At 42.8% G+C, this 25,735-nt stretch overlaps 2 protein-coding genes across 2 annotated transcripts in view; one reads left to right on the top strand and one right to left on the bottom strand.

Annotated features, from left to right (window-relative positions):
• TXLNG (taxilin gamma) overlaps positions 1-20,755 on the top strand; it is a 49,968-nt gene extending 29,213 nt beyond the window's left edge. The window contains exons 4-10 of the mRNA XM_049873386.1: positions 3,443-3,613; positions 6,686-6,880; positions 9,274-9,393; positions 10,909-10,983; positions 13,908-14,000; positions 15,955-16,050; positions 17,800-20,755. Coding sequence (XP_049729343.1) covers positions 3,443-3,613; positions 6,686-6,880; positions 9,274-9,393; positions 10,909-10,983; positions 13,908-14,000; positions 15,955-16,050; positions 17,800-18,114 — 1,065 coding nt within the window. The 3' untranslated portion in view covers positions 18,115-20,755. The remainder of the gene's footprint in view (positions 1-3,442; positions 3,614-6,685; positions 6,881-9,273; positions 9,394-10,908; positions 10,984-13,907; positions 14,001-15,954; positions 16,051-17,799) is intronic.
• Positions 20,756-21,561: 806 nt separating this feature from the next.
• The window catches only part of RBBP7 (RB binding protein 7, chromatin remodeling factor), a 28,427-nt gene continuing 24,253 nt past the window's right edge, over positions 21,562-25,735 (bottom strand). The window contains exons 10-12 of the mRNA XM_049873387.1: positions 25,344-25,401; positions 22,789-22,899; positions 21,562-22,012 (exon numbers count right to left, since the gene is read on the bottom strand). Of these exons, the coding sequence (XP_049729344.1) occupies positions 21,944-22,012; positions 22,789-22,899; positions 25,344-25,401 (238 nt within the window). The 3' untranslated portion in view covers positions 21,562-21,943. The remainder of the gene's footprint in view (positions 22,013-22,788; positions 22,900-25,343; positions 25,402-25,735) is intronic.

Genomic DNA, 25,735 nt, shown 5'->3' with positions numbered 1-25,735 from the left:
AATTATTTGTGAGCCTTTTTCTCACATCAACAATAATTCCTCAAAGCCCTCATTTCTAATGAAAATAAGCATTTAACTACTGGGCAGAGGAAACATTTTAAAGGCCGTTGGTGCATACTGAAAAATTGTTTTCCAGAAGGCACCGTGTGAGTGAGGGTCTTGGCGTACCTCTCCCATGCTGGACTTAAAACTGTGTGCTGAGCAGTGGAGCTAGCCCATGGCTTTACATTTGCTTCTTGGCTTGGCTGTCAGATACCTGTGTAACCTTGGGCCAGTTACTTAACCTGTCTGAAGTCTTGGTTTATACATATTTTCACAGCTATCAAGTATCTTAATTTCCTTTGTCTCCTTGCCCTTTGGGATGTTGTTTTGCACTTTTTAGTACAGCAAAAAGAACATTATTTTACTTCGTTGATTCGAAAGCCATGTTTCAAAATCTCAAGCCTAGCCCCCTACTCCCCTCCAAAAGAGAGAGAACAAAAAAAGATGAAGTAGACAGTCCCCCGAGTTGCCGTATCCCGTGTCTTCCAGTTTCTTCAGTGCCTCTTCCCTGCTGTGGAGGTGTTTAGGTGGCAGCAAGTGCCCTTGGGATTTTAATCTTCTCTGAGCGCCCTTAGGAGCTGTGGCGTGAGGGCCCTCCACTGTTGAGAACACTGGTTATGTGTCCGAGCTGTCTGAAACCTTGCAGAGTGCCTGTGAACTTAAAATCCTTCAGGCTGTCCCATTGCTGCTTCCTACGTGTCCTTACTACAGCTGCTGACGCTGGTTGTCTGTGAGAAATTTGGTTGCCAAACCGCTGCACCAGGCCATGGTAGACTTTTAGGTTCTGACTTGCCCCCTGCCCTTCCTTAAAGAAACCAGCATCTAGCATGCCTCCTGGCCAAAGTGTAAGCCGTGGTACCCAGCACTGTGGGGATTGGGGCTCTGAAGATGGGCAATCGTCTGGAAAGTACAGCCCCCGCCAAAGAAAAAAAAACTAAACAGAAAAGCTTCCATGGTGTTTTTTGACACTCCTACCCCATGAAATGCAAACTACAAAATCCACAACCATTTCTGTGATTAGTGCCTCAACTTCTTGTGTTTACTGAAAGCTGGCTCTCCCACAGGACCTTACTTCCTTTTTAGTCCTTTTTTGCTCCATGTATGTCAAGTCTGGGAGGTGAGTTTGGTACCCTTGCTATTTCCCTATTTTAAAACAAAAAATTCCCTGTATTTTTAAAGATCAAGGTACATTCAGCTGTCCTACCTTTTCTCCCTTCTTCTTACCAGTTACCAACTTTCACAGACTGCAGACTTTTGTCCCTGTCCCACAGTGGTCCTGTTTGCCCAAACTCCTTTCTTTCAGTCTAGGTTGCTTCCTCACTGTGGGCAGCCTGGCCTCTTGTTCCTTGGATGCCTCATCACTGTACTGTCCAGGCCACCCACTGCTCTGATCACCCCATGGGCCATAGGGCTCCAGAGACACTACCAAAAAAACAAACCCTGTGCCGTCGAGTCGATTCCGACTCATAGCGACCCTATGGGACAGAGTAGAACTGCCCCATAGAGTTTCCAAGGAGCGCCTGGCGGATTCAAACTGCAGACCCTTTAGGTCAGCGGCTGTAGCACTTAACCTCTACGCCACACTAGCACAGCCCATTTGGTCTGTAAACACCTTCAGTCCAGCGTCCTTGCTCAGGGATCCCCACCTGTGCACGGCCCTCTGCTTTCTGTCTGTACGACTTTTCTATCTTTCTGTCTGCTCTTTCCTTAGACTTCACACATCATCAGAATCATCCTCTTTGCAAATACCCTCTTCCCCTCCGATCATCCACGCCACCTGCCTGGCAGAATGCCAAATCTGAGCATTGAAAGAATGCAGCCAGGTAGATGGAAGTGCAACCAGGCCTTCAGTGCTGGGTGGTGATCTTAATACATTTTTCAAAATCAGTTGCTGTGAGTCTGTCCTGACTAGTCACCCCCTCCACAGTTGCCTGTTACATACCTTTAATTACAATGCTCAGCTTCTCTCTACCGCTTTACATCTCTCCTAGCAAACGACCAGGCCCCGTATTTCTTAGAGGAAAGAAAAGCCTGTCAGCATCCCACCAGCAAATCTACAGATGAGTTGCATCTGCACCCATCTTCTGGGACTCTTACTTTTGTATTAGTAGTGGTGAGCTGGGTGCCTGGTATCTAGTAAGGTTCGGCATAGTATAATATCACCATGAGTGTATTGGGACAGTCTGAGCTGCCACACCAGTAATTTATCAACGCGACCACGAAAGAGTGCAATTAAAATAGGCAGCGTTTAGGTTTTCCCCATGATGCCATTTTGACTCATGCTCGGGTCTTTTTTACTTGGAGTGGGAAAGAGAGGTGGCATCACAGAGCTGGCAGGAAGTCATGGGTAACGCACACGGAACCTGCAGTCCATTTTCACCGGGGGGCAGCTCACAGTCCATGGGAAGTTAGGAAAGCCAACTTATACTTTCCTGCAAGGATTTCAATAATGGTTTGGTTTTTTAATTTGTGCTTTAGGTGAAAGTTTACAGCTCAAGTTAATTTCTCATATAAAAATTTATACACGTATTGTTATGGGACATTAGTTGCAGTCCCTATAATGTGATAACACACTCCCCCTTCCACCCCAGGACAGTAGTGGTGTTTTTAATAACTGTAAGCAGATCGTGAGGATGCTTGATATGTTTTAATGGGCCACAAGATGTCACTCTTGCCCCTGACAGTGTGACTCATCATCATTTCCTTCTCCAGGAAAAGCTTTATTTGAAAGGTCAGTAAGGCTGCCATCTTATCTGTTAGTCTTGATTTAACCTTGAAATAGACTCATTTCTGCAAATCTGAAATTGCAGCCATTCCTCCCTCATGAAGAACCCTGAGTGCTGCTGATCGAGTTCTCATTTCGATGAGTAGTTCAGAAAAGTAGCCTTTGTGTGTTTTTAGATGCTGTTGATTCCTAAAATGGTTTTCTAAAATACCAGTTTTTATTTTTATTGAGAAAATAGGTAATTTTGCTGACTGTTTCAGGAAGGTAGCCTTTGTGTGCTTTTAGATGGTGTTGATTCCAAAAACATTTTCCTAAAATACCCATTTTTGTTTCTAATGAGAAAATAGATAGTTTTGCTGACTGTTTCAGGAAAGTAGCCTTTGTGTGTTTTCAGATGGTGTTGATTGCTAAAACGTTTTTCTAAAATACCAGTTTTTGTTTTTTATTAAGAAAACAGAGATTGAGATTTTTCCCCCTACCTGAAATCATTTGCCTGCTTTCCCATCTCCACTCAAAAAGAGAGGAGCAGGAAACGGGGGCCGAGCAGCAGCGACCAGGAACAACTTCAGTGAAATATCACCTGACAGTTCTGGGCCCTTGGAAGCTTTGTTCGCCAGGTGGAACTCTGGAGGTTCTACCCCTGCTTCCTAAATGTAAAGTGCTGCTTTGTTCTAGCTGGAGGAGAGCAGGAACGCTCAGAAGCAAATGAAGATTCTGCAGAAGAAGCAAGCCCAGATCGTGAAGGAGAAAGTTCATTTGCAGAGTGAACACAGCAAGGCCATCTTGGCAAGAAGCAAACTCGAGTCTCTTTGCAGGGAACTTCAGCGTCACAATAAGACATTAAAGGTTGGTTGGTTTTGCACAGGGTGATGAACACAATGCCATTGAACTGTACTTGTGAAAAATGTTGAAATAGCAGATGTTTGGTTACATATATATTTACCACAATTAAAAAAAGGTCAGTCGGTTCATTTTTCTGTTTTTCACAAAGTAATTACTTAGCTGGTTTTATAATCACCGCATATCTATTTGAAATCAGTCCTTGTCTCCACCTGCTTTAATGGGAATTAGCTGTGATGATGGCTGCTGGTTGATAAATCCCTGGGACATCTGTGCTGGGGCCCTGCGGGACAGAGTGCCTGGCTTTCTGTCTGCACGTGCTGAGGCCATGTGGGAGGTCGCCCTGAATCTGAGACCTCCTTTTAGTATGTAAGTTGTGGTTTTGCAGGCAAGGAAGAACTCGTTAATGGCCCACAGACTTGATCACAGGGATCTAGATGAGCTTGATGTTTGTGTCCCCAGCGCTCCCGCTGAGAGCCCTGGCTTAGGCAGCTCTGAGTGCTGGCTTTCTGCTGACCACTGACGTACTTGGTTACCATGCCTCCCTCAGATAAAGCATGAAAAGCTGAGCGGAAATGAGAAACTCATAGCAACAGACCTGAGTCAGAGTGAATTTGAGAAGGGAAAACAGGTTGCTGAGCTCTTGTGTGAATGTGAACTGGCCGGGTTGCCAAACTCCCCCTGCTCACCCCCATCCCCCTTCAGTTGCTCAGTACTTTGAGAATAAGTACTTAAACTGTGGCTGCTTGGAAAAGGAAGAGGGAGCAGGTAACAGAAGATTCGTTGGTTGTCCACAGGGGAAGACGGACAAAGACCAGAGACTTCCTGGCAAGACTGCTTCCTTCCAATAATGGGATCCGTCTTGTCCCGGTAGTGGCTAAGCAGGTGTACAGTTGGGCTGTGGTTTTGATTGAGTGGGCTTGCTGGTCAAATGCCCACCCCCCCCACCCCACGGCACCCCCCCAGGGCCCTGGCGTATAGGCTCACTTAGGAAATGAATCCTCAGCTGTTCTGAGGAGCTGCTTTTTCTTTGCCTTTGAAAGCTTGGATTTAGATATGAATAAAAGCAGCTGGTATTTTTTCCATAGCAGATCAACATTTTGATCGGACTGATAACTGTCTAGAGGTAAAGGTCTTTGACACTTGTATCCTAGCAAGAGTTGAAAGTAAGTTTTTTTTTTTTTTAAGTTTTATTGAGTTTTTGGTGGAAGTTTACACAGCAAGTTAGGTTCCCATTTGACAGTTTCCACACAGATTGTTCAGTGATGTTTATCATAATGTGTCAATATTCTTTGTGTTCAGTTTGTTTCCCTGACCTTTTGGTCTCATACTGATGGTTTGTAAGTAGGGCAACGATCTTACGGGTAATATCGTTTATTTTGTGTGCCACTCTGGTATCTCACTAAAAGGTGGTAGACTTGGTTCTAAGTTTAAAGAATGTCTCAGGGCAGTAGCCTCAGGGCGTCCTCTGTTCTCTACTTTCCTAATTTGTCTGGCTTTTTTTTTCTTTTTTAATAAGAATTTGAGTTCTCCGGGTTTTTCTCCCATTCTATCCAGGATCAACTGTTGTGACCCCGGTCAGAGCAGTCAGTGGTGGTACCTGGGCACCATCTAGTTCTGGTCTCAGGGTAGATAACGTCGTGGCTGGTGTAGACTTGTTTCTTCTCTGAGCTTTTGGTTACATTCTTACTGTTTTTCTTCTAGCAAGTAGAGACCTGTAGTTGTGTCTTAGATGACCGCTCACAAGCTTTAAGACGCCAGATGCTACTGACTGCCATAGGATGAAGATCATGATTTTTGTGAACTGTGTTATGCCAATTTACTGAGTTGTTTGATGTGACTATGGTCCTAAGCCTTCAAACTCGGAAAACCAGTGTTGGAAGGTGTTTGGTCATGTCTGAAGAGTGTCTGTATGTGTGTCTTCAATGAATATATGTGTCTGCAGCCACCTAATTGTACTTGCATGTACCTGTAGATACTTCTAAGGCACCCTGATGGTGCAGTGGTTAAAGCACTCGGCTGCATACCAGAAAGTCTGTGGTTCAAACCCACCAGCTCCTACACATGACAAACATGTGGCAGTTTGCTTCTGTAAAGATTTGCAGCCTTGGAAACCCTTGGGGCAGTTCTACTCTGTCCTATAGGATCATTCTGATCTGTTCTTACCTGTACGTCCCCATATACCAGTTTGCCTGTATCCATCCATATGTGCTTGAACACTCGTTTTTACTTTGGTTGTGCTGTGTTCACCAGGTCTACATTCGGTGCTACTTTCCGCATCACCAAAAATAACTAGCCTCTACAGTATAAAGTGTACTTTCCCCACATCATCGAATGACCATTGGTCACTCTCTATGTGCCTATTCTTGTCTTATAGAAGAAAAAAAAATTTTTTTTAATAGAAGAGGGATCATAAAATATTTGTCCTTATGTGCTTAACTTATTTCACTTAGTATTATGCCCTCCAGCTCCATCCATGTTATGTTTTCAGGACTTACCATTGTTCTTCATGGTTGTGTAGTGTTCCATTGTATGTATGTATGTACCACAATTTGCTTATCCATTCATCTTTTGACGGGCAGTTTGGTTGTGTCCATTTATTTGCTATTGTGAATAAAGCAGTAGTGAACATAGGTGTGGAAGAAGCTTTTTAAAATAAGTAATCCATTTGTCCCCCTCCCTCTAGGGAATGGTAGATGTGACCCAGAGAGTAAGCTCCAGTGGGGTTACATCGCTTCAGGCTGATCCAAGATGATGTCCTGTCTGGCCAGTGAGGAGAGTGCTTGGGGAAATCATGTGGAGGGAGAAGCCTCTTTGATTTCAGTCTAATGAAGTGTGAGATGGTCTGCTAATACTTGTTTTCTAGCAGGACACCTTGCACCTCTCTGCGTATTGCTTAGTCTTAGGAGAGGGTGCTTGTTTTAAACTGAGAGCCTCTGGTCATAAACTAGGAGGAGGGATTGTAGTCAGAAACAACATGTCAGGGCTGCAGTAAATGACCCCACAGAGCAGGACTGTCTTTGTGAGCATCTCTTCTATGGGTTCGTACTATTAACAAACATTATTTTGGATAATAAGGAAGAAAATATACAGCAAGCACGAGAGGAAGAAGAAAGACGTAAAGAGGCAACGGCACATTTCCAAATGACGTTAAACGAAATTCAAGCCCAGCTGGAACAGCACGACGTACATAATGCCAAACTCCGTCAGGAAAACATTGAATTGGGGGAGAAGCTGAAGAAGCTCATTGAACAGTATGCACTGAGGGAAGAGGTAAAGACATTTTGTTTGTTTGTTATTTAGATGGCTACCATTACTAGCAAAAACTTTTTCCCGTTCTTTACTCATTGAACTCAACATTCCCAGGGTTTTGAGGACTTGGGTGTATGCACATTGGCATCAGGCAAGGGAAGGCCCAGGCACCCAGTGAACAGAGGGACCAATTCCTGGCCCAGCCGTTGGCAGGTTTGGATATATGAGGGGATTTCCAGTAGACATGTCTGCTACCTCTTGTCTTGCATGTGATACCGGAAGGTTCCCTCATCCACTGAAGTAAAAAGTTTCCAAGCTAGTCTGAAACTTCAGAGGTGGCGTCTAGATTAAAAACAAAGAGGTGATAACCTGCTTTTTGAAGTTCCTCACTTTTAGAGGCGCAGTGGGGCAGGGTTAGAGGCTCGAGTTTTCTAAATGGCGTGTCCCTTGCTTTTCAAGCTGGTAAAATGTGCTTTTGTGTGCGTTGTACCCCGTCCATAAACAGATTTAGATGATTTAAAAAAAATTGTCACATGTCTGTGGGTTCGTTTACCTAGTTTTCAACTCAAACTTTAGATTATTTTTAGTTTTACATACAACCCTTTGAAAACCGAACTTTTTTTTTTAAGTTTTTTAAATGACCCTCTCCACATTTACCTTTTTTTTTTTTTTTTAATTTTTATTATGGAAAATTGCAAGTTGAAGTAAAAGTAGAGAGACCACGTCACCTCATCTGTATTCCCATCACCTCCCCCGGATCGTTCTGAAGCAAATCCAAGATGTTGCATTATTCCATTCATACTTGAGTGTGTGTATCTCAAAAAGATAAGGATTCTTTCTGAAGCATAACCACAGTGCCATTTTCACATCTAAAAAATTAACAATAATTATTTAAATATCTGGTCACTGTTCAGATTTCTCTATTGTCTCTGTTTAAAACTTGTTTTAATCAAGATCTGAATAAAGTCCATACGTTTCACTGGTTGATGTATCTCAGATCTCAAACATACCGGTTTCCTTCTCTCTTTTAGTTTTTTAGTTCTTGCAGTGCGTTTTTACTACAGAAGCTTTTTTTTTTTGTCCTATGTAATGAACTTTATTAAATTATAAAGGCTGCAACTTCCTTAAAATGATCTTTTAGCTTTCTTGACAGTCTGTCTAATCGTCAGTGTAGCAGATATGGAAATGATATATGTTCCAACCATATTACCTGTAAGTTGTTTCATTTGAATATTCTGGAACGTTTTTTTTTGATCATACTATAATAATGATCCAATGCAGATAAAAACCGGGTCATCTTTTCTCTCCTCAGTCCATAGATTACCTTATTAACCCACCCAGTGCCGTCGGGTCGATTCCAACTCATAGCAACCCTATAGGACAGAGTAGAACTGCCCCGTAGTTTCCAAGGAGCGCCTGGTGGATTCGAACCGCCAACCCTTTGGTTAGCAGCCATAGCACTTAACCACTATAATACCACCAGGGTTTCCGATTACCTTATTATCAGCTAGTATTTCTGCCTCCTACATAGAGTATTGGAAACCCTGGTGGCGTAGTGGTTAAGTGCTATGGCTGCCAACCAAAGGCTCGGCGGTTCGAATCCACCAGGTGCTCCTTGGAAACTCTACGGGGCAGTTCTATTCTGTCCTATAGGGTCGTTATGAGTCGGAATCGACTTGACGGCGCTGGGTTTGGTTTTTAGTTTTGGTATATAGAGTACTGCAACAAGAGGAGTTAGTAGTTCTCCTTTTGAGAAGTGATGTTCTGATGACTTTACAGGACATAAATAACCACTTAACAATGTCGTTTGGAAATAATAATGACCAAACGTCCAGTGTGTGCCAGGCACCAAGCACCTTCCGTAGTTTTACAACTATGCAAGGTATGTGTGGGCATCCCCCTTGGCAGACAGGAAGCTGAGACTAAGCAAGGTGCATTTGCCCAGGGCCACACGCTGTGCCAGGGTTTGACCCCGGCCCATCCCTACCGTTGTATCGTGCTGCCTCCAGCTAAGAAATGTCAGAAAATTTAATGGGAAGAAAAAATATTTATCAATTATGTGTGTGATGAAAGGGTTTAATAGTTTGAGCTCCTTATTTGTCTTTTTCTTGATCCAGTTTTAGCCTTATTTTTGAGGTAGGGCAGAAATAGGAAATAAAAAGGTGGCGGCTGCCAAGGCCGTCGATGAGAATAGCCCACCTCCCACAGGGTGGCCCTGCAGGGCAGCATGGTTGCATGGTGATGTCAAGCAGACTCTTGTGCAAGCAGACAGACAGAAGGACCCAGTGTTTGTAGCTCTGGTGGTATAGGCAGGAATAGCCAGGCAAGCAGGGTATTGTATCTTGTGTTATGTCCCTTCCACACAGAGGTCCTTTGTTCACTAAGTGATGGAAGACATTTGCCTTTTCCCGTAGCATATCGACAAAGTGTTCAAACATAAGGAACTGCAGCAACAGCTCGTGGATGCCAAACTTCAGCAGACGACACAGCTCATCAAAGAAGCTGATGAAAAACATCAGAGAGAGAGAGAGTTTGTAAGTTGTTTCTGAAAAAAGTGATGGTTGTTGAAATTGTAACCAGAGCCATCAAAACCCTTTAAACTTACTCTGTATTTAATGGAGCACGTGGGTGCACTGTTTGATGTTCTGCTCTAGATCAAGGAGGAAGTGTGTGTGAGGAAAAATTCAGCTTTGTATTTCTAATAGTTTATTTAAAAAATGCACTGGAATATTAGACCACATTAGTGGCAAGACCTGCACATGCTTGGTTTTTCTGTGCTTAGGATGTTTATTTCACTCCTTCAGTAATGGTCCCCAGGCTCAAGAATCGTGCCAGTTATTTGGCAAGTTAGATCTTGAGAGCTAGGGGCAATTAAATTTAACATGAAGCCTACCCTACACTGTTCCTCTCTATACTGTTACATTTTGCTTTTAAGCAAGTAGGCTGAAACTAGGTTCAACGATTTGTTTACTTACTCTGGTATAATTTTCTGATAAAATTTTAACAGAATTCCGTGTGCCCTAATCACTCAGCATTGTTCCCACAGTATATGCTCAGATTATATTGCCTGTCAGTTGTCAACACAGTGGAATCTCAGTGGGTATGTATACTCAACACGTGCAAATTCAACTCTGTGTGCTTAACCAACAAGATAATAAAAGTGAGACATGGCGATAAGAATGTGGACTCTTCCAACCAGCGTTTCACTCAGTAACCTAGGCCCTGAGGGGAGCATGGTAAGGAAGACAGTGCCCCAGTGACCCTCATGAGGGAGAGCATCTCTTGCTGAGTATAGGTCTAGGGTTTAGAGAGAGATTCTTTCCATAGCATGAGCCTTCTGTGCCAGCTGACAGCAGTACTCAGTGCTCAGCTGAAGAAATGTTTGCCATGTCCAACGTTGCAGTATAAATTATATATACAGCGCCTATATATTACGCACACACACGTGTTACATGTCTGTACTTTCTGGTTGGTTTAAGGACTTTTCAAGGCTAATTTGGACTGTGTGACTTCTCACATCAGGGACTGTATTTCACAGCTGCCAACTGTGCAGCTTCCCTATATATTTTCCTTGGAAACCCAGGTATATGAGTTAAAGCTCTGGTTCCTGCCGCCGGCTTTCTTAAAGTGATCAGAAACCAGATCTCTCTGCATTGCTTTGCCCTGTGCCCTTCCAGCCTCCTCATCTTGCCTCACATGGAGTGGAGGGCCTTCGAAACCATCCAGATAATGTCAAGATTCCTAGCTATGTTTTCTGCTGATAAAACCAGACACCTAATTGTTCTCACCCAAAACACAACAATTTAACCGTGAGTTTTGTAACCGTATAAGTTTCCAAGGTACTTTTTCCTACTTAAGCAGTAAAAGATGATTGCTGCCTTCCTAAGTGCTAACAAGGAGCAGACAGAAGATCTAGGTGATTGGCCGTTGATGTCACAGGGTATTTTATCCATAGAGCAGTGAGGACTCAGCTTAAGTCTGTGGTCATTTGACATAGTCATATTTCGTAATGACTATTAGTATTTTGCCAGAATGTTTCTGTTTTCTAGTTACTAAAAGAAGCAACTGAATCGAGGCACAAATATGAACAAATGAAACAGCAAGAAGTACAACTAAAACAGCAGGTAACTTGATGGCGGGGGCGGGGGAGGGGGAGTAGAATGTCTAAGGATCCTGTGTGGTGTGTTTGCTGGGTGTCTTGATTCCTGGCCAGAGCCAGCCAGAACTAGGAGCAGGTCACGTGTCCCTCTTGGAAGTCTCCTCTTTAGGGAGACCAGCTTGTCCCAGGAACCCCCTCCATCTCAGATAGACCAGGACATTGGTCACCCTCCCCTTCAATGCCCCCTTTCCATCAGCCCGGATAGCCCCTCCCTTTCTCAGTCTGTTTCCACATATAAGTTCGTTGTCAGCTCATTTCCAATTAAGGAAAAACTGATACATCTTCAGGTTTTAGTTCTTTTATATGAACTTGAGCCACATGAAATTGGTGATATTTGGCTTCTTTGACCTCGAAAATGGCAATTTCATACAGTGTAACCTAATACCTTTAGGATTTTGTGCTCTGAGCACATAATCTATTTAAAAAATGGTGAATCTCCCCCTGCCCCCCAGCTCCACCCCCAGGTGGAGCTGTGTCTGGTTGTGCTCTTTTAATTGGAGCCCTCCCTACTTTTCAAACGACCTTTTAGTGTGTGCTGTTCCAGTCTCTGTAGTTGCCTTGTGAGGAGTAAGGGGAGCAGATGCTGTCTCCTCACGAAAGAAAAGATAGAGGAAAGACTGGACTTCCCTGTCCTTACAGACAGGCGAGCTTAGGCTTTTGTCCCTAGAGCTCACCTCTTCTGAGTTAACTAGATTACATTGAAGAAGCCCTGGTGGCACAGTGGTTAAGCACCTGGCTGCTAACCAAAAGGTCGGTGGCTCAAACCCCCCAGCTGCTCCGAAGGAGAAAGATGTGGCAGTCTGCTTCTATAAAGATTACGGCCTCGGAAACCCTATGGGGCAATTTTATTCTGTCCTTACAGGGTCCCTATGAGTCGGAATTGACTTGATGGCAATGGGTTATGGGTAGGTTAACCATCGGACATGCTTTTTGTTGAAAAAAGTATTACTTACAAAAATAGTTGATTCTATAATGAGTTCCTTTAGCGTAAGGACTAAATAAAACATACTGTCTATCAAGACTGGCGTGGTCTTCAGGGTTCCCCCCCGCCCCGAGTGCTGTTGTCTCTGGGAATGTTTACAAGGCATTGGTGGTAATTTTCTATAAAGCGAGCCTAACTTACAGTAAGAATTCAAGAGGAGTTAAATGTCAGAAATCTTTTGAACTTTCCACCACAAGTTATGATCTTGCCAGAATGCTTCTAGAAAATTTGAACTCCTTTCTTATTTGCTCTGTAAATTCAATTCACCATATAAATGGAGAAGAGAATCAATGTGGAGAAGGTATATAAAGTCTATACATGGCTTCGGAAGATGTTCTTGAATAGCTCCAGAGGAGCCTTTTACCAAGCTCACGGTCCAGCTCAGGTTGTCATGGTGTTGTCCGTGAAACTTTTGTTACTGTCAGTCGTGTTCATCCGGAGTCGTCTTATCTAATCATTATTTTGTTTCCTTTGCCGGCACCTCTTTTTCTCCACGCTACTTAAATGTGCTTGTCCTTCCTGAGCCAGTTTCATCCCCTGCTCTTACCGTGGTGTTCTGGATCATTTGCTGCTGATACCATGGTCTCACTGGTGTGTGGCGACCCACTGTTTGGTAACCCAGCCGCGTGTGTCCCGGTGGGATGGTACTTGCCATTTCTGAGCTCTCAGTTGCGGCAGTCTCTACCTGGATGTTCCATCTGCAATACGAATGTACCTTGCGAAAAGTGCCATAACCTCTAACTTCCCTCGACTGCTACAGCTGCGCCCCTTGGGCCTACTGCCTGAGCACCACCATTGCACCAGGCCAGGAGCCTTGGAGCCATTGGCAGTGGGCGCCTCCTCTGCAGGCCGCCATACAGTCTCCTCCGCTTTGCCCCTACATCTCCGTTTCTGCTGCCATCGCCCTAGCCCGGACCCTCACTTCCTGCAGGCTTGGCTTGGCTGTCTCGTAGTTCTCTCTTCCAGCCTCGCGTCATGGGCCACTTGCTTTCTGTCTGTCTCCTCCTCCCACGTAGGGCAGGACTTGCTTCTCCTGCGCTTCCCGTGTGGCCCAGCCCGCCTGGCCACGGTGGGCTGTGCTCCTGATGCGTCGCTGCTGAAAGGCGGAAGCATTGTTTCTGCTTTTGTTCCGCCTCTGATGAGCTTTGATTCTCCTCTGCTTTTGGTCTGTGTATTGTGTGATCTTGGGCAACACACTGTTCCTCTGGGCCTCTGTTTCCTCATCCTGAAAATGTCATTAGGCATCTCTGAACGGTTCCCATCTGTTCTGGAATGCGTTAATTCAGCCCATCCTGAGGCCTAGGCCAGGCCTCACCGACATGAAGCTTTCCCTAACTGTTCTCACCCCTCTTGGGCCTCCCTCACTTCCCTGAACTCCTGTTCCAAGGGGTTTGAGAAAAAGGTGACTCCTTCTTTTTCTCTTAACTAGATTCCCACGGAATTCTTTCTTTCCCAACCAAACCAATTCTTTGGCTTCTGTTTTATTTTTCCTGCCTGTGTTAAGGAAAGAGATATCCTTGATACCAAGTTAAGAATTATGCACATGGTATTCTAAAAGAAAGATCTTTTTCCAAGGACAATTTTTTAAATGCAAGTGGGGGATAGTTCATAAAGCATATTATGGTTGTGTGAAATTTCGAGCCATACTGCTATACTTCAGCGTTTTATTATAATTGACGGAGCTAGGAAATGTCTGCAGTTTCAACACTTGCGTTGAAAGATGGTTACATCAGCAATAGTAAGTTTAAATGCATTTCAGCCATCTCTGGTGTTCAAGGATCGGGTGTGCCGTTGTTCTTATTTCTATCACTTATAACAGTGTTTAACCATATTGTGTTCTTTTGAACGCCTTTGGGGTTTTAAATTGCCTACCTGGAACTCAGAATATTTAATACTTTTTCCTGTAGCTTTCTCTTTATATGGATAAGTTTGAAGAATTCCAGACTACCATGGCAAAAAGCAATGAACTTTTTACAACCTTCAGGCAGGAAATGGAAAAGGTACTTGCATATTTTTAGTAGAATATTACGTAAAAGCAGATTTATATAAGAAACGCTTTTAAGCATGATTACTGTGTGGGCGAGTGTATGTTATGATGCTGTCTCAATTTTCTCTTCTCTGGTCTTCCATTGGCATCTTCACGCATCTTGCCCTCCGTGTACCCCACGTAGCTAATGACCCTTATGCTCTTGAAGTTCTATCTTTATTAAAGTTCCTCTGTGACATAAAATTTGTTAGAAATAAAGTGATGCTTTTTTTTGTTTGTATTTATTGTTTAATCACTTCAGGTAATTACTCCCCTGGAAAAACCTGCAAGCCCAGAAGAGTCATTACACATCTTGGTTGGTTGATATATACGTATCAACCAAAATGAATTTCGTGTCCATCCATCCATCTGTCCATATCCATCCATCCTTATTAAACGGGGGATTTTTAGAAATGGTGGTAACTGGGGATAAGTACAGTAGTGCCTGGCACTTTGTGAGCATTCAGTTGGTGTTAGTCGCAGGTATTATTAGCTCTTATTATTAGCTCTTACGGAGCGGCTGAGAGCACGTGCTCGGTAGTCAAAGTCCCTGGGTTAATAGCCCAGTTGCATCATTTAATGTATAACTGTGGACAAGTTGTTTAGCTTTCCGTGCCTTTCTGTTCCTTCGTCATTAAAGATGAGGACAACAAAAATACCCACTTTTCATAAAATAGAGTATTTCAAACAGTGCTTGGCACATGTTAAGTGCTCAAATTACCACCTTCAGGTATTTTTAGACCCAGTAATCTGGAGAATTCAGTGAGCAGCAGAGGCCTTCTGTCTGCCAGTCCTTCCGTTGAGGCCCCAGTCCAGTGTCAGGGGCAGTGGAAGTGTGTTAGCTGGACGCAGCACATGCTCGCCTATTGAGGTGGAACAGAATTTAAGAGAAGGACTGCCCAGTTAGCTCTCCTTCTGGAGAATCCTCTGGACTGGAGCATGCTCTTCTCTGCTATGGCTACAGAGATCACTGTAGGTCAGCATGCAGCCTTGATCTCCCCTGAGCTATCCCATGGCCTTTGTCCCAGTTTGCCTTGTATTACAGTTGTATGTGTAGTTGCCCAGGGCCCAGGCTATTGGCTCTGTCTTCTCTTTGTTTCCCTTAACAGCACCTGGCTCAGTGCCCCACTTTGAATGGTCAACAGTGAATACAAATATTGAAAACGAGGCTGATTGAAGGGCATAGAGATACAGCTTATTCTGAATTTCTGAAAATTTGGTTCTTGCAGCCTAGGTTTAGTCACGTTGCCCTTATTTTTGCACCCATTTTATCTTTGGCAAAATATGAAGTCAAACAGCCTTGGAAGTTATGAGGATAACCAAAGCTAAGGATGAAGTACTTTGTTTCTTGGTCACTGGAGTCTTACCTAAATTGTGCTGCCCCTAGTTGGGAAACTGATGTGGGCTTGGACGTTGTGGTAGAGCACCAATTCTTAATCTTTTTTAGGGCCAACAAGTCCCAAGATTCAAGAATCTATGAACTCATGTAATGGACCATCTCTCCAGAAAACTCACAAGCATGCATTTTTTTCACACAACTTGGGGAGATGGGGCTCTCGTTGCTTGCTACCCCTGCTGTAATGAGGGCTTGCATTCCAGCCTTAACTGAAAGCGTTCCAGAGCCTGGTGTCTGATGACTTTTCCCACAGGCTGCTTCCTCAGAGTTGAGGAAATCACCTTTGATTTTCTTATAATAGGAACCTTGCTTTGGTTCTTGCTGTGGTCAGCCGAGGAGCTTCTGAGATCGGCTCTGCTACCCGCAGCCGGGCCCAGCTCCTTTTACAAAGACCTCCACAGCTGTCAGCTGGGTGGGGCACGGACACTCACTGATGGAGGAGGGGAGGGACACACAAAATACTTGTTTTGTGGCAGGACAGGGTGTAGAAGTGAGAAATGGAACTTAAATTTGCAATCATGTTGATTTACAGATGACCAAGAAAATTAAAAAATTGGAAAAAGAAACGATAGTGTGGCGTACCAAATGGGAAAACAATAATAAAGCGCTTCTGCAGATGGCTGAAGAGGTGAGGTGGTCTTTCATGAATAAGGTGTATTCTTAGGGGGCTCGTTAACTTCAGGAATCTATCGGGGTAACGAGTTACCGACAAGATTGTGATAGGACTGTGTTAAAAGTAGAATTTGTGAGGGCTCAGGTAACTGCAGACTTGGTTATATGATGCCTTTTCCAACGGAAATTGAGGTTGTTGGTGCAGGGTACTGAGTGAGGTATTCAAGCTGCTTACTGCCCAGTTCCTTAGGCCAGATTTGGGTAGGAGACAGCTGGAAAGCATCTAGGTTTTGCTTGCTTCTGCAGCAGTGGTTTCTCAAACTTGCATCAAACGCTGGCCTGTTAAGATGGGGCTCACACCTGGAGAAACACTGGACGAACTTCCCAGTGGAGAGAACACAGCGAACAACCCAACTGATTATCTTGACTTAATCTTCTTAAAAAGGCAACAAAATACTTTTTGCCCCTCTTACTATAAAGCTGAAATAGGATGCATTTGCAATCACTAAATTTCACACATTCAGAAACTTGATAGGACTAACTAGTTCATAGCATCTCACAAGAGAAAATGCTGGGGCATATTTATGCAGGTATCTTATGCGCATCTAAAGATTGGCAGAACAGAAATTACATAGAAATAAGGTGACTCCTTTTTGTTTTTAATTCGGCCTCTAAAACTTAGTTCTGCTGGTCTTTGTGACTGACATCTTGAATTTCTTCAATATTCCATCAATACAAAGTGTTTTTTTAAAAGCTAAGTGGATTTTGGTTATTTTTAAGAAACGCAGCAAAGAGGTAACTTGTGTTGCCCTAGAACAGTATTACTATGTGAAATATCGATTGGTATACTCAGATGCGTATGCAGTGAAGCTACATAGAATGTTCAGAGGTGTTTTTAAAAACTGATCATGTTCACTTCGAAGGCTAGAGTAGCAGGGACGGGGGTTTGGGGACCATGGTTTCAGGGGATATCTAGGTCAGTTGGCGTAACAAAATGTATGAAGAAAACGTTCTGCATCCCACTTTGGTGAGAGGCGTCTGGGGTCTTAAATGCTAACAAGCAGCCACCTAAGATGCATCAATTGGTCTCAACCCACCTGGAGCAAAGGAGAATGAAGGACACCAAAGATACAAGGTAATTATGAGTCTAAGAGACAGAAAGGGCCATATAAATCAGACTACATCAGCCTGAGACCAGAAGAACTAGATGGTGCCCGGCTATAACCGATGACTGCCCTGACAGGGAACACAACAGAGAACCCCTGAGGGAGCAGGAGAGCAGTGGGATGCAGACCCCAAATTCTCGTGAAAAGACCAGACTTAATGGTCTGACTGAGACTAGAAGGACCGCGGAGGTCATGGTCCCCGGACCCTTTGTTAGCCCAAGATTGGGACCATTCCTGAAGCTAATCCTCCAGACACGGATTGGACTGGACTATAAGATAGATAACGATACTGGAGTGAGCTTCTTGGCCCAAGTAGACACATGAGACCATGAGGGCAGCTCCTGTCTGGAGGGGAGATGACAAGGAATGTGCTGTCTGATTAGGGGGAGAGCAACTAGGAGTACATAGCAAGGCATATGTATGTTTTTGTATGAAACTGACTTGATTTGTAAACTTTTCACTTAAACAGCACAATAAATAAAGTTTAAAAAATTGAACATGTTCAAGAGGTGATAGTTTGCAACATGGCTCAGATTTTTTTATTTTTTTTTTATACAATAACCTGTTTAACAAGGTTACAAAAATTGTTTTCCTTACAGAAGACTGTCCGAGATAAAGAATACAAGGCCTTTCAGATAAAACTGGAACGGTTGGAGAAGCTGTGTAGAGCTCTTCAGACTGAAAGAAATGAGCTCAACGAGAAGGTGGAAGTCCTTAAACGGCAGGTCTCGGTCCGAGCAGCAGACGTGGAGTTAATGGTGCCGGCGTCACAGCCCTGCGCTGCCCTGGAGCCCCACAAGGAGCCGAGCCTGGCCTCCGTCGGTGCCCCCAGAGCCCCTGTGGCGGCAGAGCCCGAGGCTGCCCGAGAGACCCTGTGCGCTGGCACGATTCCAGGCATTGATTCCCTTGACTAAGTGTGTGATCACTGTATCGAGAGAGATTTTGTGTATAACTTTCTCTGCTAGTAGTTAACTGTTGGTTTTGTGGTGAAAACTTTCTTACTTTTTCTACCATAACTGTATTTTTCTTAGAACTACTGGACTTAATGTGGTGGTACAGGAGGCGGCTTAGCAGTCTCTTTTGAATCTCTACCTTTTCCTCAGCTGTGTTGCACATCTGCCTCATTTTCCCCTTCACTGGAATGCATGCACTCATTGCCTGGTCCTTTTCCCTGCTCCTTGCCCATAATTGAAATTTCAGTCAGGACAGGGCCCACCATTACCAGGGAACTCTGTTCTGATAATGTTTCCTTGATGTGAAAACTATTAAATTTCCTGGCTTCCCCTTAATATGATTCAACAAAAGAAAACATAAAGATGATTAGTTTTGTCTAAACAGCCCATTTAAATGCCAAGTGAAAATAAAACTCTAGTGCTGGATCAGAAGCAAGCCAAGCGTATTTAATCTAAATTGGCTTTCTGTTAATATATCACTTGACAAATTGAGATGGCCACAAGCCTCAAACCCTTCAAAGCTGTGGTAGGGTATGTATATAAAGATGTCTCTTGTAAACCAAGTAGTACATACAGGCAAAACACTGGACAAACAAGCTTAGGTTTCAGGTGAGAACAGGTGTGTGGGATTTGCACCACCTGAAGGCTGACTGCAGAGGGTATTGGTCTTACTTGATTTCAATTTGGGATTTGGTACTATTCTCCACTTCCACGGAAAGCTGGTTATGCTCTGAAAACAACTGTTCACGTCAGTTTAAGACGACGGTAAATTCATGGGTAGCTTTCAACAGGCAAAAAGTCCGTCTGTTACCTTCTGGTTTCGTGCAGGTTGGTGTTCAACTGTTCTGAGAATGTTTTGCTAGTAGGAAACGAAATCAGTTTTCAGAAATCAGTTTCAGTTAGGAGGAAACTGATTTCATTTCCAAAACATAAAAGACTGGAACAAACATTTTTACTTTGGGAAAACTTGGCAGGGTGTCAGTCGTGATTTGTGTAGGCTTTCAGTCTATTTCTCACCCCTTATATACTGTGATTTAAAAAAAAAAAAAAAAGTATTATCAAGGTCCCTGCACTTGGAATGGGGGAAATGCTAAATTAAAGCACGTAACTTTTGCGTTAGTTCCTTAACTTTTGGCTTTTTTTCCCCAGTGTCGAATGTGGCTAAATTATGGAAATGATTAATCAGGCTGCACTGATGAAAGTTGTGTCCCTGGTATAATTTGCATTGAAATACTTTTTGTAAAAAACGTTCTGCTAGACATTCCACTGAGCAAAACTATCAAACTGACACTTCTTAAATTGATTACTGGAGTGAATAAACTGTTCTCTTCTGTCCAGTTAAAGTTTTCTCTTTGTTAAAGTTCTCTGTGAGGTCCTGTCACATTCATGGTCTAAACTGGGCTGAAAGAATTGAAAATTGCCAATACATGGCAAGCAGCACTGGAGTGGAGGATTATACCTCAGCTTCCACCGCCCATCATTTTCATCAAGGTCTAGAGAGCAGAGGGCGAGATACCTGCAAAGCAGGTTATCTCATTACTGTCAAAATGAGGCGGAAGCAGAAACAAAAACAGCCTCCTGCAGCCTTTTGTAAGTACTCCCCCTTCGGCTGCGAGAGGAAATACGGGACTCATCAACGAAGGTATATAGCAGAAGTGTAATCTACCTTAAAATTAGTAGTAATGATCAGTTTTCACAGGAACTCTTCGAGGTGTACAGCTTGTGGCATTTTATTCAGCCAGCTTTGTGGCCCACCGTGTCGCTCTGTGGTACTTGTTGTGTGTGGACGATTGTGAATCTTGGACCTGTGGCTTATTTTCAAGGGCTTTGTTAAGCAAATGCGATTAGTACTTGGCCTGCTGCTTACGGCTTACGATGTATTTGTAGCTAGACGCTATCATGGTGTTTAAAGGACATGGACTCTGTTGGGGATGCATTTGGTGTCCTTTCTGAATCTCTCTTCCCATTACCCTGTGAAGACTAAAAACACGGCCCTCCGAGGAGGACACTCTCCCAAAGCAATCACCTCACCAGCCCAGTGTTGTGGCTTTGTAGCACACCCTGTATCTCCCGTATTCTAGAACACTGTAATGCTACTAGGCTCAGAAAAGGTTTAAATGTTCACTCACTCAAACTGCATTTGTTGCACCATCACGGAATCTTGATTTGTACTGTTTATAGTGACAGACTCCAAGGTGTAGAACAAACCTGAGTCTTCGATAATGGACCATTTCATCCTCAGACTATAAGAATACATTTCTTGGTCTTGAGACCAGTGATTTTGAGTTATGTGTGTATGTATGTATGCAACTGCCTTTATTACACCTGGTGATCACAATTCAATTCTCAGGTGTTGCAGAAAAATCTACCTCTTTCAGACTGTAGATGGTAATAACTGTGAAAAAAATGATGCAGATATCTTCTAGTTTGTGCTAAACACACTGCTTTATTTTTACAGCCCACATCTTTCATGAGGATATGAATTAAGAGGCAGTCTTGTTTTGCTTTTCAAAGACATTTTGTAGAGATTTTTCACTGATGTGAATCTGATTTTATCTACTCAATTCTGTATAGCTTCAGTAAATATGTATGAGAAATTTCACAGCTTCTGTGTATTTTTTGTTACCTGTGTGTCCTTAATTCTATGAGGAGAATCAGGTCCTAAGACTTGTAGATAGCTGCTTTCTCAGGTTTTAAAACAGCTTAATTATTGTACGAACCAACAATCTTCTGCTTGGTTGAGGGAAATCTCATTTTATGTACCTGATTAGTACCTATTTTTCCCTTTAAAATAGAGGGCTCTAGAATTACAGAGCACAGCTTCTGTCAAGACTTTTGAAACCTACAGGGACTCCACATTTCCACAGTCTGAGCTGGCCTCAGCATACACCTATTTGGACAACAAGGGATACTTGAACATAGCAAGGGTCTTAGGCTTAAGCACATGTAATCCTATAAAGAGGGGTTGGCATTCCATATTTCTTTGTTAAATGACCCTTTAAAAATAAGAAAACCATTCCTACCTGGTAGGCCCTGCAAGAACAGGCCAAGAGGCCAAATTGCAGGCTGGCGTGTCCCCTTTGATGAGTCCTGCTATAGGAGCAAACAAGCTTTCATCTCTTGGGGAGAAAGCTAGTGTTTGTTTAAAACTGCCCAAGTGAAGGCACAAAGAGCATATGGGTTGAATGGTGTGTTTTTTTTTTTTTACAAATCAACCACCAAATAGATGACTAGCCCCTCTTCCCCCATTCTGGATTAGGACAAGCACGTGCCCTGGAAAGAAACGTAATAAAAGTTCTACGTGTATGCATTAACAGCTTCCTCACTTATAAAACAAGGAAACTGGAGACAAAGTCAAATTTGACCCATTTCTACTCTTTAGCATGCTCCTAAAAGAAGAAAACGAAATTTATTTTAAAACTTTATTTATGCAAAGCCAATCAAGAAGTATTGGAGGGAAAAAGTGTAAAAGTTATTCTTGCATATTTGGGAACAGCAAGCATTTAGTTTGAGAAAACAAGGACTTAAAACAGTGGAATCAAAGGCAGTACCCCTGCTACTTGTACTTTAAAACAAAGAAGATGCTTTCTCTTAGGCAACATCCCTTTCTTCCCTAACAGCTACAATATGATACAGTACGCAACAGCTCACTTGAAAGTGCTAGAATCAAAGGTAAAGAACGTCATGCCACCCACTCAGGTTTCCTACTATACAATGCCTTTCTGGCGCTCGATAAGGCAAGCATTCATGGAACATTTCATTCAACAGAAAAATCTCTTGGCCTTGGGGTTTAAGATCCTTGCCCCTCCAGTTCCGATGCTGTGACATCTGACTCTTCATCATTGTAGATGTTTTCAGCCTGGAGAAAACCAAATAAGTCTGTAGGTAAAACTCCCGTGGTTTTTATAAAAGCATCTAAAAACGGCATGTCATAATTCTGTCTGACTAGATCTTAGGATTCATTGAACAACGTGTTTCAGTATTAGAAATTAAATATGGGCACATTCCTAGGGTGATTTATTTACCAGTTTCGTTTTCGTGGTTCCCCCCCCACCAACATCAATAATTTCATGAGAAAAGGTAGGCCAGTATTCTCAAAAATTATTTGCAATTGTGTAATTCCACACACATACATACAAAGCTACCTACATACAACTTTTTTCAATTACTGTTCATAAAAAGTTTTCCAAAAGCATTTTGAAACACCCGGGGGGAACGATAGCCCTGATGCTGCTAAAAAGGTTGGTTAGCAACAAAAGATCTTCAAAAGGTCAAGTACTCAGTGCTCATCATCAGAAAACTCAGTGCCATTTGACTGCCTTGACATTTTCCTCCGGTATCCTTCATGGCCACGACACAGTAGAGATGCCACTTGACAAAACACTGCGCCAGTCACAAACAGTGGCGCAGAAGCTGCATCTACATCTGTGTGTTTATATAGAGATCTCTCCCCACCCACAGGTGATAGAAATGGTGGATAAAGCCCTAGTACTGAACTAAACGTTGTGCTGTCAAAATGGTTGAAATTCTCTTTTCTATAAATACTTGGTACAATATGCACCTAAATATTTGAAAAATGTCTGCTATATCACTGTAAATGTCTCCTATCCAGGAAAAACAATTTTTTTAGCTCACCATTTGCCATATTTGCATGATGTTATCCTCAGACACCGAGCAAATAACCCAAGGCTCATTGGGGTTCCAACTAAAATCTGAGATCTTGGCGGTGTGTCCTCCATGAATAAACTGTTAATAAGAACAACAACAACAAAAAAAAGCCTTCATTTCATATGCTGTCACGGTAATCTGACACTTGTATTCATTAAAGATTTTAAAAGTTTGTTTTTATACCACGGGTCTTTCAACTCGGAGATCCTGTTCCCATGGTTTGGAGGGAGGAGGTATAGGGTCAGTAATCTAGCCCTTACCACTTAGTATTTTGAAAATTTCCAAACTTTCAGAAAAGTTGATAGAACAGTACAATTAACACCCATATACCCTTCACCTAGTTTCACCAAATACTAGTATTTTGCTACATACACTTTCTTTTATCTCTATCCATCCATGTTCACACAAACATACACACACTTGCTGAACTACTGGAAAGTTGCAAATTGGATACTTCACCATTAAGTCCTCCAGCCTGCTTTCTCATAAGCCTAATGACATTGTCCTGCATGACCACGATGCCATTTCCATACCCAGTGCAGTAAGCATTAACTCTAGAGTCCTCTAACATACACAGTTAGGTGCAAGTGTTTAAATAACGCATTTCCAGATAGTCATTCCCTGAAGTTGGCCTACCCGAGGAGTCTCCGATTCTCTAACCCCTTTCACAGATTCACTTTCCCAAAGCAAAGGTACATCTCGCCCCTCCTTGGTCACCCACCCTCAATCAGCCAAGGTGCACTGGCCCAGGGTGAGAAAGCCCTTGGGGCTCCAAAAGCAGAGCTCCAGAGTCCCAGTGAGGGCGAAGGCAAGAGAGCTCTGCTGAGAAATGCTGAAGGAAGGAGGCTAGAGTTCACTGGAGACCACCTCATGGGAAAGCTCTGTGCTTTATTTACTTTAGGATTAAGATTCCAAAGAAACAGTTGTCAAAAGGGCAGTATTAATGCATTGTTTCAAAGTAGAAAGTCACACTTTGTGGCAGAAAGTCTGACTGCGTTCTTGTTCAACAATGGACTCTCTTGTCCAGTTGTATGCAATGTAACCATTTTACCTGATAATTTTATCAGTTCAAGAATGGAAGATGGATAAACAGCTTTTCATAATACCCTTAAGGGGGTACACAAGTGAAAAAATATGGTAAGCTCGCTGCCTTGGAATATATACAGAAATTGAATCATCAATACAACATATTGTTATATTAGTTAGAGTCAGCCTCCAGTTTATGGTATTTTCATGTCCCTTGATTTCAGGCAAAAAAAAAATTTTTTTTTTTTAATGAAAAGAGTCAACATCCTAGTGGATTTTATCAAGGACCATGATATTGTTGCAGAGCCACCACATACAAAGTAATACATTCTCCTCTCCTTGCAACAGCAAAGGAGCTGGAAACCTTGAAAACAGTATGCTAAAGGAAGAAGTCAAACAGCTGAGGAAAAATAGCTGGCAGCTACACCGTATCTAGAAAATACTTAAAAACCATCAAACCCTGCTTCGCAAAACAGATTTTAAAGAAGTCGCTCAGCGTAATGAGTTGGAACTGACTCAGCGGCAATAGGCTTTTGGTTTTTGCTGCCATCAGTACAGGGCAGCAGTGTGTTGAGAAACCTTGTTCTTTAAGCAGAAGAATAAAACTTGGGCTTACTCGCAAGGGCCTTCTTTACCTTTTAAAACTGGTGGACAGAGGACCCAGTGTACAACCAATTAAATAAAGGCCTAAAAAAACCCCACTGCCGTCGAGTCTATTCCGACTCACAGTGACCCTATAGGACTAAGAGCTAAAGAAAACAGACATCACAGAGCAATGACTGGTTATGTGCCAAATGACGGGTGAGACAAGTGTTGAATTTAAAGCAAGGACAAGGAAACCACTGCTAAGGCTGGCAACGCTTCAGAGAAAAGTGACTTGAAGTAGGCCCTGAAGGTCTCTGAGAGACAGACGGACAAGGATGGACACCATCAGGTGAACCTGGGTGGGGGGGCTTACACGCGGAGATAACTGAAGGACAAACAGGAGGGAGATGGCTGGGCATTGCTGACATCAGTCAGATGGATGAAGCATTCATTTTCTCAGTAGGAAACTTAAAAATCATGGTCATTAAGAATACCCATACTTTAAGTGTTAAGTATTGCTAATTCAGTATCAATACACTCCCCTCTCCCCCCCCAAAAACTTCAGAAATACTACAATTGAAATCAGTGCGAAATTACTACCCACTATTTTCCAGGATATCTCAAACTACTTTTAAGTGGAAAATTCTTAAAAACCTACTGGGCTGTAATTTACTAGTTCCAATAAATACTGAAACATGGTCAAGATAACCTTCAAGACTTCCATTTTGAAATCATCTTCAAGAGCTAGAACTTGATGTTCTGCTGCGTATATTCTCAACAACAAAAAAATAAACTAAAAAAAAAAAAGTTAGAACTTGAAGTTCGGACACGTTATCAAGATAAACAGACCCATTACAAATAACCCAATCTGCAGATGACATTTCATCTTGTGCAAGAAAGTCAACATGTACCAGGAGTTCTGGAGGCCCATCTTCTGCATCTTCTGCTGATTGTTCTTCTCCAATTTTACTGTTAAGAAAGAACACAATGCTTTTAGTACTGACATTTCCTATAGCACGAATGTACACAAAGCCTGTATCAGCTCAGAAGGCACACCCTAAAACACGCCCAAACACAAACATACGAACACCCATATTCAACTCACCTGAAAAACAGCTGCTTATTGCCACACTGATATCAATTAATTTTCATATAGTTTTGGTAGGAGGGTATAGAATGTTACTTTCTACAACTGGGCTAAGACTTGTTCATAATTGAATTCTAGAAATGGGGTAAGATGTTCATAACTGAAGCAAGAGGATGAGAAATTGTTAACAATACACGTTACCTTAAAATTCAGTCA

Source organism: Elephas maximus, chromosome X (genome assembly GCF_024166365.1).
Source record: "Elephas maximus indicus isolate mEleMax1 chromosome X, mEleMax1 primary haplotype, whole genome shotgun sequence".
Taxonomy (NCBI): Eukaryota; Metazoa; Chordata; class Mammalia; order Proboscidea; family Elephantidae; genus Elephas; species Elephas maximus.
Note: the sequence above shows the minus strand (reverse complement) of the source record. Positions and strands in the feature narration are given on the sequence as shown.